Below are 16,930 nucleotides of genomic sequence, written 5' to 3'. Positions count from 1 at the left end.
AGCCCCAGTTAGCCCCTATAACCGTTCCAAACATATATATTGAGAGAGGAATAGAATTCATTTGTTTTGTTGTGTTTTTTCTTTAAAGAAAGAAAAATCATGTCGAGAAATGTCATTTCAATACTGAAAATCTTTGTGATAGCTTTAAAAAATATTTTCATCTCTAATTTTAAAATTTAAAGTTTCAAAAATAGTATAAATCGAGCAAATCTATGAAAACTTGAAAATTGATAGTCCAAAAATGTATTTTAAGATGCACTATTTTCAAAACTTTAAATCCTTTTTTTTTCATGACCATGGATCTTGAGTTCGAGATGATCAATTTGAGAATATTTGAGTATAAAAACAATATCTGCTAGTGAAAGTTTTGAGGTGCACTTTAATTGGATTGTTTAGAGCCTCACTCCTATATAAATTATCTCTCTCTCTCTCTCTTTCTCTGTCTCTCTCTCTCTCTATATATATATATATATATATATATATATATATATATAAATATAAAGGAAATGACCTTGTGAGACCCTCCCACACCCATGTATGTAGGACCCCAACGGATCACCACTAAATTTGGCACAGATCTCTGAAAAAGTCAAGTCCCACACCCATGTTATAATTTTTTTAGAGATCTATGTCAAATTTAATGGTGATCCTTTGGGGTCACATGGGTGTGGGAGGGTCTCATGAGATTATTACTCATCTCGCTCTCTCTTTCTATATATATATATATATATATATATATATATATATATGGGTGCAGTTTGTATGGAGCCGAGGCTTTAAACAATCAAATTGGGGCCCACCTTCAAAGAGTGAGAAATTTAGTTTCAATACTGTAAATCTTTGACTAGCCTTAAATAATATTGTCTTTAATAATAAAATTTAAAGCTTAAAAAATAGTGTACATCGAACAAATCTATGAAAACTTGATTAACTTAAAAATTGATGGTCCAAAATGTGTTACAAGATGCACTATTTCCAAAACTTGAAATCTATTTGTTTTATCTAGCCCATGCATCTTGATATGGAGATAATCAATTTAAGGATATTTGGGCATCAAAACTACATTTCCTAGTGAATTTTTTGAGGTAAGCTCTAATTTGATTGTTTAGAGCCTAGGCTTTATATAAACTTTTATATATATATATATATATATATATATATTTGCACCATCCATTTAAATGGACAAGACGAGTCACTTTAAAAATAATAAATCAATGGGAAACTGTAAGAGGTAGAGTTCCCCTTCCATCCCAACAGATTAACTTTTCTCCTCCCCTTCACCCCTTTGAAATCAGTTGTAGAAATGGTTGGACACTCTGATGAGCCTGAGGGGACGGATCACCAATTTGGGCAATCTGGGTCTCGTCCATTTGGATCAGGATTATCCACCCAAGGATCCAATTTTTACCATCTATTTAAAGGGTCAAGACAAGACATTTTTAAAAAAAGAAAAAGGGATTTTCGTTTTTAGTTTTATAATTTTAGACTTCCCTTGCCCTTAAAATCATTTTTAGAAATGGTTGGACATTCTATCCAGCCTAAAGAGACGGATCACCAATCGCTGATTCAAATTAGAATTAGTGGGTGGATTAATCCACTCCACCAATCAATTAGAATTTTTTTCAACATCAAACTAAAATTTTTTGAAGGATTTTATATGTACACCTTAATTCTACAATTTAAGGTATGAACCTTATATAAAGGATATGGTTTCTATAAGGTTGCAACCTTAAACAATCCTACTAAGGCCCACCTCTAAATTTTATCATAATGTGTAATTTTGGTATAAAAAATTCTTAAGATTATCTCAAAATCCATTTTTATATCTAGTTATAAAATTTTAAATTCCAAAAATAGTTAAAATCAAGTAGATCTGTAAACAAATAAAAATCTTGAAAATGGCTGGTCTAGATAATGTGTTGCAAGATGCACTATTTCTGGGACTCAAAATCTTTCTCTTTTTTTTTCTTATGCTTACATCTCAATGTCAAGATGATCAATTAGAGGGTTTTTCAACCTTAAAACAACATTTTTCGATGGATTTTTAAGGTGCATCTTTATTTCTACATTTTAAGGTTGCAACCTTATAAAAACAATTTCCTCATAGAAATTGTTTCCATATATAATAGAATAATCTATAATTCACAATCCTTCAAATACAAAGATTAATGTTAAAATGAATTGTGATGGATTTACTAACTATGTGGTAACTTAAAAAAACAAAAAAAAAAATTGTGGTCATGTGTTATCAAGTAAGGGTGTTTGTGTAAATTTTATTAAAAGATAATAGAACTTTTGTCATCTTCGTAAAAGATAAAACTGAAAAAAAATGTTTCAAGATACTCATCATCATCATCATTTTAACCTTTTTTTAATTAATTGGGATCAACTACAAGAATCATGGTTCTCCATTCTGCTCTATTAAAAGTTATATCCTCAGTGAGGTCATAAGTCCCCATATCTTTTCGAACTACTTCCAACCACATCGTTTTAGGCCTACCTTTTACCCTTTTCGGTTATTCCACTTGAACTAACTCACACATCCTAACAAGTGTCGTACTTGGTTGACACAGCACATGGCCAACCTAACTAAGTCAACTCTCTCTCATTTTATCATATTGGTGTCATGTCTAAATTCTCTCGAAATAGATTCATTTCGAATTTCATCCCCTCTTGTCTTGTCACTCATCCTTTATTGTTTCAGGATACTAACTTCTAAAATATGATTTCACTTTTATAAAAATTTCAGAATTACTCACATTTAATAATTAAGTTACCTATTAAAATAAATTTTCAAACAAAAAAGTAATAAACTGTCACAACCTATTTAACATTAATCTTTATATTTTGTGGAGTTGTTTACTCTAGATTAACATGTGTACAATGTATTATATAATGAAAAAGTATACAAAGAGACCATTTACTTTTGGTACAAAGAGGTCATACACTATTGTCTGTCAAATTTCAAGTTGGGTGGTTGTAAGAGTGTTACTGACTAGAGTCAAAGTTCAAAAAATTAAAATTCTCAATTGTTGTGATACTCCAAGCCACCTAATTTGATATTTAAGGACTAAAAGTAGTTGTGATCTCTTTGCATCAAAGATAAATGGTCTCATAGTATACGATCCCTTATATAATTATTTTATTTTTCTTTTGCTTTTTTGGGCTTGGTCGACCACCGATTCGAATAAAACTCTATGGGTGGGTGGTATGTTGTTTAAAATATCGATTCCAATTACATGATCAAGTATATTTTGATGGGATTTTTTAAATTAAATTGAAAGATATATTTAATAGTTGCGTATTTTGATAAATTTTCTTTTATTTTATACAAGTAATATAGTACGTTTTAATGGCTAGTATAGTTATGTTAGATGCCATTGGTTTAAAAAATGCTTACTTAGTCCTTAATCAAAACCAAGAATCGGTTTGCGAGAACAAGGGGAATTTGTCAGGAAATTAGCATATTTGGATCAGCCGAATCACCTGGTTCCCTTTTATTTTTATCTTTATTTTTCAAAATTTATATTTTTAAATTTAAAATTATCATATAAATTATTTTTTACCAATTCTCACACTACTGAATATGTCTAGTTTGGGCTCTTTGGCAATCCAAATCAATGTTGTGTTTAGGGTTTTAGAACATCTTTAGTTGCCATTGGTAATTTATCGTTAAGTTTAAATCTTTTAAGTTCGCATGTTCAATTTAGGGTTTTGTTGGTTTTTTTGTAGTAGCACCCGCATCTTAGTCACCACCCTACTAACATTTTCAAAAAACTAACTCCTAATCTACTTGAAAAAATATGTAGGGCCTGTTTTCCCCCACAAAATTACCCAAAAAAAACTATATTAAGTTACAACGGCAAATACTTGATTCTTTGAAATTTGAATAATTATTTCAATGTGATGCTAAATTTAGGGTTTACAAAACATAACCATGTTATAACATTTGTGCAAATCATTTGCACAAAAATGGGATTAGGAAAGACGTAGAAAGGTTGGGTTTAAAACCACCACTAACCACTTGAAAAACCTGGCATTGTGAAATCCCACAGTAAAGGACTCCATGGTTGGAATCAAGGTTTAAAAAGGCAAATTGTTGACCCGGATCGATCATCCCAAAAACCGAGTCGGATTGGTAGATCGGCGAACCGGATCTCATAATAGGCTGGATCGATCGGCTTTGACTAAAAAATTCCAAAAAATCACTAAAAACCCTAAAAATAGTATTTTTTTTTAGTTTTCTATATGTTAAGGGTGGTGTATTATGTACTTTCATTATTTTTGTAAAAATATTATGTTGTTGCTTATATGAATGTGTATTAATTATTGAATATTCTAAAGTTCTCAGACTCTAAAATTCCTCTTGAAGATAACTTCTCTCTCTACTAATTTTGGTTATGTCCCCTTAGTAGAGAGAAACATGGGTGGTTGTAAGATCCAAGTAAAATATTGAAAACCCTTTGTGTTTAATTAAAATTTAATTTTTGTTTCCTCAAGTTTAAAAATTTAAAGGCATCATGATTCTTTTTTATATTTATATATTATTTTTATATAGTTTTTTATGGGATACAAATTTGTGTTTTCATTTTAGCGGATATTATTCACAATGTTTTTATGCTCTACATGAAAGAATATGCTATTGTCGAGAAGAGGAGATGAAATTGTCCCACATCGTAAATTTGGAGAAACATGGGTTCTATAAAAGATTGCTTCTCCTCCCATTATGTGAATGTTGGACATGACTTCCTCACGTGTGAAACATTTTAGGGGAGTGCATTTATTCAAGTTGCTTACCGGTGAAGGGATAGAGGGATGGGCCAGCCAAACTACTTTGATATCAAAGAAAGTACCAGTTGGGGTGGATTTTCAATTACCATCCAGTTCACTGATTATGGGAACCGGATTGCAAAAATGAATTTTAATCCTGATTGAGTGATTCATCGATTTTTTAGGTTGGAATTATCGTAAGAAAATGGACTAAGTGGCTAGTATTAGTGAAAAAATGGACTCAAGAGGCTAGTATTAGTGAAAAAATGGACTCAAGAGGCTAGTATTAGTGAAAACTCAAAACAAAACAGAGGATTTCCGGCTTGTGATTTTAAAAGCATAAAGAAAGCTAAAGAGATTGACCAGCAGTGATTTGCTAGAAAAAATTTGAAACAAAAGCGAAATTGTCGAGGAACAAATGAGAAAAAAATATTCAGATTCATGATCACCTAAAAAATCAGCAGAAAAGCCCAATTGTTTGGGTCAAACAATAAACAAATTCCCATGCTATGAATCCTCTTCTCATTCCTTCCTGCTTGAAAAACCATTGGATGGCTAGAATCTATGGAGAGAGGATCAAATGGAACACAATAGAGATTTGGGCAGTCTCGTTGTCCACACATTGTATATGTAATTTGGCAAGAACAAAATTGGAAAAGAAAAGTAAGATGGCAAGCAGTCCTTTGGTTCATTATCATTATCAGAACTTTTTTTCAACTATTTGAGATCGGCTACGCAAAAATCATGATCCGTCATTCCCTCAGTGAGACCATAAGTCTATATATCTTTTCTCACTACTTTCAACTATGTCGTTTTTTTAACATTCTATTTGAAAATAACTTTTTCGCTTTTAAGGTAAAAATAGAACCATAAAATATGTACTTATCACACCGAAGAATGAAGGCAAAATAACCATTTATAGAAGATGGAGAGTCCAACCTCCAAGCCTACCCAACTGACATATCCATGTAGCGAGGACTTTGTGTACATGGAGAAGAGAGTGATAATGCATGGTGTGACCAATGTAATTATTGTTTTTCTTTATTCTCATATTTCAATACAACACGTAGGACCGCTTCAAGCATCTGGCTGGTTCAGCCAAAAAAATGTTTTGCAATTGGCGATTGCACGAAAAATTGTTCAGTAGTATGCAGTGAATGTTGGGCTATTGGGTTGCGGCTTATGTTTCTAAGGCTAATAGAATGTGTAATTTTAGGCTCTCTACCATGTTTCCTGTATTCCCTTTTATTGCTGATAGCTCTAGTTATGGTGCTTTAAAGCTTTCAATAGTGGTTTATGTGAATAACTTGAAAACCCAAATCAATGCTCCAGTTTGTAAGCTTGGAAACAGTTTGTGTATCTTGCCATTGACTGGTCGAAAGTCACTTTCTGTAGATCAAAGAAAAACCTTACAGAAAATTTGCCATTTACATACACTTACAATGGAGATGTGTTGTGAGAAAACTGAATTCAAGGAGGAAGCATGAATCACAAAAGCAATAGCTAGCAATCAAAGTCAATCCTCTTTCTTTGATTCCATCTCCCTCTTTTCTTGAATAAATGATCATTTGCAGTGTTCTGAGACTCAGCCAAGGCTTACACGGAATCGGCCAAGTAACTCGGCTCGCCCTAAGGACTAGGCGAGTTTCCGCCAAGCAAAATGTACACCAAATTTTTATAGTTTATATAAATTATTGTCTATTACAAATCAAATGTTGCACGAATGCTCATTATCGTCACTTTTTTTCCGTACTAAAATACAGTACATGAGCTAAAAAAATTAGATTCATGGTAATCAAACCACCCAAGATCCCTCATAAAGGAGGCGCCCAAAGGCAGCTAGTCTCTAACCACTACACCATTCAACAACTAATGTTAAAAAAGCGGGAGGAAATATTATGCCTTCTTTTCTTTCTTTTTAAAAAAAATAGGAATGAACTCAGGGTGAGACTTACTTGGACTTGCCTGAGCAGCTCGCCTCTAAAATACCAGTCACATGTCATACATAGTTCAAGTACCTTTAGCAAACACCCACCCTTTTGTTTTCTAAATTTTATCTTCGATGCATTTATAATGTAATTTTTAGGTTCTAACAAGCCTAGGCCCCAGTTTGTATGGGCCAATTATTTGTAAAGAGACTGCTTTCTCTCGCCTGCTTATTTGAAAAACACCACAAAATGTTCGCTATTTTGCCCTCATTCATGAATAAAACTCTTTTGTATTAAATTTGCACTACTTTCCAAACTGCTCTCTGTGAATTAGAGGCATTGTAACATGCTTTCCGCAATCAGCAATTCGCTGCTAGCAAATATTGAAGGAAGATAAATTTAAGAAAGCATATAATTTTTTTTTCCTGAGAGGTGGGTTAATATGTTGATTTCATGAGTCTAACATTTTTTATTTGCAAATCATACATGAATAGCATGTGTGGAAACAATTTGCTTTAAACCAAAATCTCATGTGAGTTGCTGCTAGTGTTTGCTTGAGTTTGGATTTTGGAGCCAAACTAGGCAAAAAAATATATGTACTCCCCAAGGAAACTTCAATTTACAATTACCAATAAAATCTCTCTCTCTCTCTCTCTCTCTCTCACTCTCTCTCTCTTGAATGGTATTTTTTTTTTTAAATATCCTAAATATAGGATATTTATCAGAGGGAGCATCCACTTGATGGATCAAACTCTCTCTCTCTCTCTCTCTCTGACACACACACGGACCTCAGCAGCCACATGGAGCAGGGTACATTGGAACATTTCCTTGTCCAATGTGCTTTCAACATGTTGTTAGTTCGCATTGCACAAGTAGCTCATCATCATTTCATGAAGCCACAAAGAATGAGAACAAATCCTCTCTAATATTCTTTCTGTTATGTAGAGTCTAGCTAGTAGGGCCCAGCTGAAAAAGTTTCTCTGCCTGTTCGGGAAAGAAAGTAATTAAGAGATATGCACCTGCATGTGATGATTACATATCAGAACAAAGAATATGAATTAAGCTTTGATTAAAAGCAACAAAGTTACGGCAACGATCATCTCAAACTACATATTTTGTTTATCCAGATTTAATAGCTATTTTAGAACAAAGACAAACGAATAAAGTATGATAAAGAGAAACAAAGAAATCTGGCCAACGCCCCTGGCATCGTAGTTACGTTGGATTGGGAGAAGGCCTACAAACACGTAGATTGGGATATCCTTGAAGAAACTCAGGCCAAGATGGGTTTCGGGACTAAATTAAGAGCATGGATGAAAGCTTGTTACTAGCATCCACACTTCTCCATGCTCATTAATGGTACCCCCAAAGAATACTTCCCTTCTACTAGAGGCCTCAGACAGGGAGACTCCCTATCTCCATTCCTATTCGCCATTGCCGCTAATGTCTTCAATAGATCAATTTCTAGAATGTATACGGCCGTACACCTGCATGGATTCTCGCTCCGGTCTCAGGCCCCTACGGCCTCTCACCTCCAGTACGCAAATGATACATTGGTATTATGCAATGCCACAATCGAAGAGAACCATAACCTCTTCTTGTTTCTCGGGTGTTTTGAATTCGTAACTGGCTTCAAAGTCAACTTCGACAAAACCAAGATGATGGGTGTTAAGGTTGATTCAACTACACTATCCAATTTCACTGAGAGATGGGGTTGTGAGGCTGAAACACTGCCATCTAAATACCTTGGACTGCCACTTTGCTTAGGCAAACCAAAATTGAGACTGTCGTCCAAAGTGGACTGTAGACTAGCAGGATGGAAATGTCACTTTCTCTCTCCGGGAGGAAGGCTAACACCGATTAAAGCCACTCTGGCTAGCATCCTGGTCTACCAAATGTCCATCTTCCACATGACCATGGCAGTCAGTTCCAGTATCAAACAGTTAATGAGAAGGTTTTTCTGGTGTGGAGATGGAGCCAATAAAAAATTCCACTTACTTGCTTGGGATAAACTTTGCCAGTCCAGAAAAAGAGGCGCGCTTGGGATCAAGAATCTTAGAACTCAGAATTTGGCTCTCCTGGGCACATGGTGTTGGCACCTGACGAACCTCAGGGATCAGTTGTGGATAGATATACTCAAGCATAAATACCATCTCTCCAATACACCGTGGGCTGCAGAACTATAGGGCTAATCAGACATCCTCCGGCATTTGAAGGTCGATATGTTCTGCGTTCCATGCTTTCAAATCTAGAATCAAATTCCATACGAGATCAGGGAACCGCATTCTATTCTGGCAAGACATGTGGTTAGGCCACACTCCTCTTAGGGACAGATTCCCCAACCTCTACTCTTTAGCTAGAGATCAAGGGGCCACTATAGTGGATGAAATGCTATTGGTAGGGTCCACTCTCTCGTGGAACCCAATCTTCAGGAGGGCCCTTAACGACTCTGAGATAGCAAGCTTCACAATTTTAGCGGCAGAACTTCGATCCACCTTCTTAGCACCCATAGGTCCAGATCGCATTATTTGGGCACCTACACCCTCTGGCCTCTTCACAGTTTCCTGTTATAAAAGCCTCTCCCTACCTCTAACATTCCCCTTAGCTCCTGCTGCTACAGCTGCTCAAGCATGGGACTCCTTCGCCCCCCCCTAAAATTAAGATCTTCACGAGGCTAGCCCTTTCTGAGAGAGTCCTCACAGTGGATCAGTTGCAGAGAAGGGGCATCCCAATCCCTAACAGATGTGTTATGTACCGAACAGCTGAGGAAACAAATAACCACCTATTGTTGCATTGTCCCTTTGCCCTAAGCATATGGGGGGCAATCCTTAAACTCTTAAATGTTCTGTGGGTATTAACGGCAGAGGTAACATCCATCCTCTCAGCCATCAAACCTTATCCTTGGCCTAAGGTGGGGATACTACTCTGGAAATCCTCGATGGTAGGCACGTTATGGGCCCTATGGATCGAGCGAAACAACATAACATTCCGAGAGTAATATTCCCCTTTTTGACAAGCCCAAGTCCTCCATTATCTTCTGGGCTACCAACCATCGCTATTACCACCAGCCTCGGTGTTCAGCAAGGATTGGCGCAATGTCCTCCAAGCCCATCGAGTGCGTCTGCTAAGGACCACTAGGTGGAAACCTCCACCAATGGGACCACCTCTGCTTTACACTGGCTACCATCTCCAAACATATTGGCCATGCCAACTCCATGGAAGCTGAAGCTCTAGCACTGTTGGAAGGCTTCAAGCTCATAGACCCCCTCCACTTACAATCTCTAGTGGTGGAGGGAGACTCCAAGAACACCATTTCTTGGGTTCAAAGATTTTCTTCCTCTCCCCCCTAGTTCCTGGCACACTTGTTTGATGAGATTGATCACCTATGCAAGAATATGTCTGTCGTGTTGATACATACATGGAGGGAAGGAAACTAGGACGCTAATACACTTGCCAAAGAAGTAGCAGAGATGGTGGACAATTGATGATTTTTTGGGTTCTTGAATCTTTTTGGACAGTTCTTTTGTCTTTTCTTTTTTCGGATCGACGTATTTTATTTGGTTGCTATGTCCCATTGTAGCCTCCTAAAAAAGGAGTCGATTCTACTTTTTTGTTCTAATTTCCGTTGTGCATCCTCCTTCGTGGATCGCCAAGGCCTTTTGTATTCCCCTTTCTGTTTTATCAATTAAATGTTAACATTATCAAAAAAAGATAAAGAGAAACAAAGAGGTGATATGTTCTTTGCGACTTTCCTACATTGTTCAGAAACTATGCATAGCATTGAAGTGAATAGCCTTCAAATTTTCAAGAATTATGATAAGAGCTAATCAAATAAGAGAAACTTGAGAGCTTGTTTATCATTCTATTAGAACATTACTAGATTATTAATGAGATGCATTCACCAAAATTTATCCTTGAAATAATTGTTGTTTTTCATGTAAATGAGAAAGCTAGTGTGTAGCCATGAGAAGAGCTAGAAAGAATCAACTTACAAATGAGGATGGTGCCTAATACAGCTGAAATTTTGCCTTGAACTGTTACAAGGCCAGCCTTGCCTGCATCTTGCAGCTCAACTTTTCCCACAGAATCAAATGTTCCTACATGAAGTTTTGAAATCCTTCAGCTCATAATGGTAAAAACATGCAATATAGTCATTTGAATTTCACAAAGTCTCTCTCTCTCTCTCGCTCTCTGCATGCACATGTGTGGCTGTAAAATGAATGAAATGAACCTGGTTTTACTGATTGAAGACCAGAGGTAATGCATGATATATTTTGAAAGCCTTCTTCCTCAAGTTGTCTAGCAGCAGCTGCAGATCTACAAATATCAGAAAAGAAATGAAGTGACAATGTTGGATCGTTTAGAAAGAAATAAACCTCAGTGGCAAAAGTAGTCAAAGTAAGAAATAGGGAGAGAATCACAATTAGGAGTTTGAATTTAGTAAAAGCAGATTTTATTACTAAGCTTGATTTGGCCTTTTCTCTGTAATCATCCCTATTCACTTTTCTAGTATTCCTTTATTCAAAAAACATGGCTGCTTAGCTTACAGTTGAGTCCATTAATTAATAAATCTCCCGAGGTACAGTGAAAGCTGGTTGGTTAAACATATCTATAAAAACTTAGTTACAAGTTGCACAGTGCATGTCAGTTTTTTCACTCAACCAATAAGTGATATTTTCTTGTGATTCTATATGAAAGTACAAATGCCTCATTCAAGAAACAACAATGTTTTATGACAGTAGAATTGTGAATTTGAATGCATGCAAATCAAGGTTTTTCCCTTCAGTAAAGTTTCAGTCATTTATAATTGGTAATATATCTGAGAATCATAGGCCACTATGCAGACATAAAAATTATGCATCAATACTTGGTACAATGTTAACAGTGAATGACCAGAATGTTAAGAGCATTTTCTATTAATTATAAAAAAAACAAAAAATTATAAATCATAACTGTATCAATTGTCTAAATCTAAAATGTTCGTATTAAGCCACATGATATATGGCTGATATAGCTGGTCCAGTCCATGCCATAGGCGATATACCTAATCGTGATGGTATAAAGCCAAATTGCTCAGTTGTAAAAACAAGCAGTTTGGTGAAAGTATTGGCTGAAAATATCAGCATGATGGCTGATATTACAGTTATTGTTGATATTTGATGTGCACTATGTGCATCCTATTAGATCTAGAGAAGAAAAAAAAAGAAAAAGAAAACAAAGACATCACTACTATATCTTTTGAAAATGATGGCCGATATGACAGTTATTGTTGATATTTGATATGCACTATGTGCATCCTATTAGATCTAACGAAGAAAAAAAAAGAAAAGGAAAACAGAGACATCACTACTATATTTTTTGAAGATGTGTTGTTTTTGGAGAAATTAATAACTAAAAGGTAGCACACCTACTACATCTGTTCTGATGTTTGTCATGTCTGATATTTTGTAAATATCTCCCATCAAGCTGTAATTTGAAATGCAATTATTATTTTAATTTCTAACCTCACATCTTATATAGTGGCTAATTCAATAAATGCCAATAGAGCTTCGTCGCCAATATAGATCCCAAATTGAATTCCTGAACCACAGTTCCAAATCTATGAAGAAAATCACCAGTAGGTAGCCCTCAGTGGCAAGTAAGCCACGGATACCAAAATGGCCTACTTGCATGGTGGTCTTCCATTGGGCTGCAAACGCAGAGTCTCATTGAGCTAGAGTCCTACAGAGGTTCAACATACTCATCAATATAAACCACCCACTCTTCCCAACTTCCCAAAGCCACAACCACAAGGTTAAGAGCCTTGCACTCTACCGAGCCAGGAGGGCTAGTTAACTCATGCACCTGATCAACTTATCGTATGAGCCAAAATTTAAAGAAAATATTAAGCAGACAAGGCCAAGAACCCTATGGTCTGTGCTGTTTAATCTTTACTCTGATGCATGCTAAAAGCTTCCTTTAAAGTGATGTACTGGATTCAGATATTCACTAGCCAGCACAACACTATGGATCCCAATTAATCCATATCCCATATTGTCATGGTGCCTTTAGAATATACATGCGGAGATTCACACATAAAATTCAGAACAACAGAAGTTTATCTTCAAATAAAATATCATCTTATTCACTTGGAAGATTTTACAAATCAATGGAACCTTGCCCATCCTTTCTCTTTGCCATTATGAGCACGACGCCTGGAAAATCCCTCTGCCATTGAAGTCATCCATAGAGCATCAAATGTCCAGGTGCTTTACTCATAGTCGCATACGCTCAAGATTCTATGACAACTAACAAACATTTACCATACTAAAGTGGGTTTCACGCATCTCAGAGTTAACAAGTAGATCAAGCACGTGCTACATTTTACTTTGACTCTCTACCAAGTTAGTCAACATGAAATTATTCATTTGCAAATGAAACAAAAGACCACAAAACCATAAAATTTCTTGTTTCTTTTCTTTCTTTTTATTCACTGCATAAGTATCATAGTGCAGAACACAACGGTGGTGCCAACATCCCTCATAGATTTTGTGACTCTACAAAGTGAAGGTGTAAAAAGGACCCCCATAATCAAATGGGCCAGGAGATATTCTTCCTGCAGGTCATAGATGTATGTATCCCTTCTTTTGTGCTCTCGAACCATATAATGTTGCAGGCAAAACACTGAGAAATGTGATTCCATTCCTATACAGTAAGCACTGATTGTGAAATAAAAAGTTCCATCAAAATAAAAAGTAAAGCCATCAAGAGTTGCATAAAGAAAATTATAAAAAAATTAGTGAACCAGGGATGAAGTTACCTGCACAATCTTTGAAATTGTTAAAAACGGTAAATATCCAATGAGCAGACAGAAAACCAATATTTGTATGCAGATATTTCAAAATGAAAAGAGCAAAGGCCTCCGAAACTACATGAAAGATAACGACATGGAAATTTACCTCCCACTCAATGAGAACCGGATAAATTCATAGCACGTGTAGACAAATTGGAACTAAAAACTCAAGGATAACCAACTACCAAAATGTTTCAACTTGCACTAACCTCATTCCTTCCTGGCAGACTAGTAATAATTTGCTGTCAGTTGAGAACTTCTCATTTACAGACTTAACGAACTCAGGATTGGGCTTTGTAAATGGCAGCCCAAAGAACAATCCAGAAAAATTGTTGTGCACAGTTCGTTTGAGAATTGTACCTGAAAATGTTCAATGGCAATCAGGGAAGAAGAAAATCTATTTGTCACTTCATATCCATATTGATTTACAAATTTGCAATAACATTTGCCTCAAAATACCATCAATGCATCTCACTTGAAGTATATCACAGAATTGGGAAAATAAAATAGTGAAAATAGCAAAGGAAAAATATGAAGAAGAAGGTTAATTTTATTTAGTTCTCTTTCTTTGGTCTAATTTTATTTTATGCAAGAAAAGGGATGGGCGTCAGTGCAACGCTTTCGCGCTAGCCGTTGCTTTCGAGCCTAACTCCAACCCTTTTAGTAGGCTCCGCTAGGCCCAATCTGCTTATCATTTATCAGAGCCAAAGCTAGGAAGAGTTTATCATATGGAAAATGCTCTAGAGGTGCATGATGCGTCGGGAGCATGAGAGGTTAAGAGCACCCTGACTATGAATGGTTGAGTTCATCCCTTCACTAATTTTGACAGACCCGGTTTCTTTTTGTGGGCGAAATAAGAATTTTTTTCCTTCATAGGGATTTTTATTTCCTTATTTTTACTAGTGGATAACAAATCAGGTGAAAAATATAAGTGTCCCCTATGTTTGAATGTTTGCGAATGAACCGCAAGTCACAGAGCTACAAGTTGCAATATAAGGATATTGATTCAAATGTAATTTTTCCCTTCTCTTCTTCTTTGTGATCAGTTTAGATTATAGAATATGGACTTCAGTTTTGAGAATTATGTTTTCCCAAACCTTAGATTCCCTTTTGGACCAGAACAAAACCCAACACAATTTGTGTTCACAATTTCTGCAACAAAACTCATGGTATTACATATCAAAGCCTTCATGATACATCCAAAAAACTTTTCTAAAAAATAAAAGTTTCAAGAAACTCAATAGAGAAACTTAACATATAATTGAGAGAATAGAATCCATACCAAGGTCATTGTCCTTATTTTCAATAAACAGGGGCACATGATGACATGATTTGATATGGGCTCGGTCATATTGAAATGTATCTCTTACATCTAGTACAGCATAACCCTCTTTTGAAACCAGTACTTTAGCCTCTTCACTATCAACATAGTCCACTTCTGCTCTAATAACCATTCTTTGCTTCAAAGAACTTCTACATGACGGAAACCGCCCATGGTTGCATTTGAATGCTGCCCAAGATAACCTGAAATTCCAGTTTCTATAGCTTGGTAATGAATAGTAAAATAGCAAAATGCATGTTCTCACCCACCCATTCCCCCCCCCCCCCCCACATCAAAAAAAAACAAAAAAAATTCCAGAAAAATGAAACAAAAAAAGAGAGAAAATGATCTCTACCCCTCCCCGAAATTTCCATCCCGCTTAGCCCTTTGGATCACTAAAATCCCTTGTACCCCGTAAGTTTAAAACTTTGGGACCATTAACTCTTTAATTATGTTTTTTTTTTTGTTCTTTTTACAAATTTGAACACAAAATGCCATTACATTAGTCATCGGTATTTTTTTTTGTGTGACTTGATATATAAATTTTATTGATGATGATGATTATAATAATAATAATAATAATTATAATTGTTATTACAATAATGACAACAATAATATTTAATTGTTAAATAATTCATCTTTTATAGGTATTTTGAGAAATTTTTTTAATTCAATAAATAATAATCCATTAACAATAGCAATAAAAAGATCTTGATTAATCATTTTCCTAGTTCGAAAGATATAATTTATAGAGTGGGGTCTACGGAAGTAAGATTGGTTTTAGGCAACGGAAGAGAAAGGAAAGGAAGTTAACTAATGGAAGGGTTTGGCATGTTATAAAATAAAAATATCAAATTTACAAAAAGAGCAAAAAAAAACATAATTAGAGGGCTAACAGTCTCAAAATTTTAAACTTTACTGGGTACAAGGGATTTTGGTGAACCCAATGGGCTAATAGTGATGGAAATTTCAGGGACGGGATAGAGATTATTTTTCCAACAAAAAAAACACCAACAAAGAAAACCACTATCTCATTTTTCTAATATATTTTTTTAACTGTCATTCTTGCAAGTTAATATGTTGCTGGACATAAGTCTGAAAACTCTATAAAAGGAATATATGAAAAGACAAAATATCAAACAAATGCATGAGAAGGGAATGAGCAATCCTTAGCTCTTAGGTTTTAAACTAATACATGTAAGAAAAGGCAAGAAAGACCATTTTACTCTATACGACCACAAAATTAAAGAGAGGCATATGGGTAAACTCACTCTCTCTCTCTCTCTCTCTCTCTCTCTCTCTCTCTCTCTCTCTCTCTCTCTCTCTCTCTCTCTCTCTCTCTCTCTCTCTCTCTCTCTCTCTCTCTCTCAGTTTAATGACTTAATCAAATACTCAATAGTTAAAGAAAAGGAAAGCTTGAATGCTCTGAGTCTGATATCACACTGCACATTGAGAACCAAAATTCATTTCTGTTACTATTTAGCAAATGGTAGGAAGAGATTTGTCGCTCAAATGAAAAATTTCTATTAAATTCAAGCAATTTAGCAGAGGCTTTATCATAAGTCATTGCAGCCCATATGAAATGCAGAGACATCCATCATACAAATAACAGTAGCACTTACAGAAACAGTAGATAGAGAGAGAGAACCTGTATGATCCCAAGGTGCAGCAACTGAGACCTACCATTTTGGCTTTTTTCTTTTTTTTCTTGGAATTTTAGCATGAGTTTAATGGATTTGGCATACAGGGAAGCTCAAAGAATGTGAATCAAGATGACCAACTGAATCACGATGACCAACCAGAGCACGCCACGTGGGATGAAAAAGAGGATAGGATTATGACGACATTACTTAAGAATTTGTCGTCTCAATCAAAATTTCAAAATACACCTAGCAACTTATCGCTACCCCAATTTTTTCTCGCATTTTTTTCTCCAACCAACCATTGCTCCCAAAAACCCTTTTAAAGTAAAAAATTCTTAATTTTTGGATGAAAGTACGCTTCCTGTACAGACCAAATCAATTCGCATTCCCTTATAAACCAAATCAATTCGCGATCCCAAATAGAGTAGCACCAGAG

The 16,930-nt window shown here is 35.5% G+C and overlaps 1 protein-coding gene across 7 annotated transcripts; it reads right to left on the bottom strand.

Annotated features, from left to right (window-relative positions):
• Positions 1–7,196: 7,196 nt before the first annotated feature.
• On the bottom strand, positions 7,197–16,580 carry LOC18446459 (Rhodanese/Cell cycle control phosphatase superfamily protein). Of its 7 annotated transcripts, none has more exons than XM_020674905.2 (6): positions 16,474–16,580; positions 14,813–15,069; positions 13,740–13,890; positions 10,930–11,015; positions 10,691–10,795; positions 7,197–7,717 (listed from the first exon to the last, which is right to left on the bottom strand). In XM_020674905.2, the coding sequence occupies exons 1-6, from the start codon at positions 16,572–16,574 to the stop codon at positions 7,647–7,649; spliced, it is 771 nt and encodes a 256-aa protein (XP_020530564.1). In that variant the 5' UTR covers positions 16,575–16,580; the 3' UTR covers positions 7,197–7,646. The 7 variants fall into 7 exon arrangements, with proteins under 7 accessions (XP_020530564.1, XP_020530565.1, XP_006856459.2 ...); XM_020674906.2 differs by having other exon boundaries at positions 7,197–7,682; XM_006856397.4 differs by having other exon boundaries at positions 14,813–15,054.
• Positions 16,581–16,930: the final 350 nt, after the last annotated feature.

This window comes from Amborella trichopoda, chromosome 13 (genome assembly GCF_054954075.1).
Source record: "Amborella trichopoda isolate Santa Cruz 75 chromosome 13, AtrichopodaSantaCruz75HAP2 v2.0, whole genome shotgun sequence".
NCBI classification, from domain to species: domain Eukaryota; kingdom Viridiplantae; phylum Streptophyta; class Magnoliopsida; order Amborellales; family Amborellaceae; genus Amborella; species Amborella trichopoda.
This window is presented reverse-complemented; position numbering and strand designations above follow the sequence as displayed.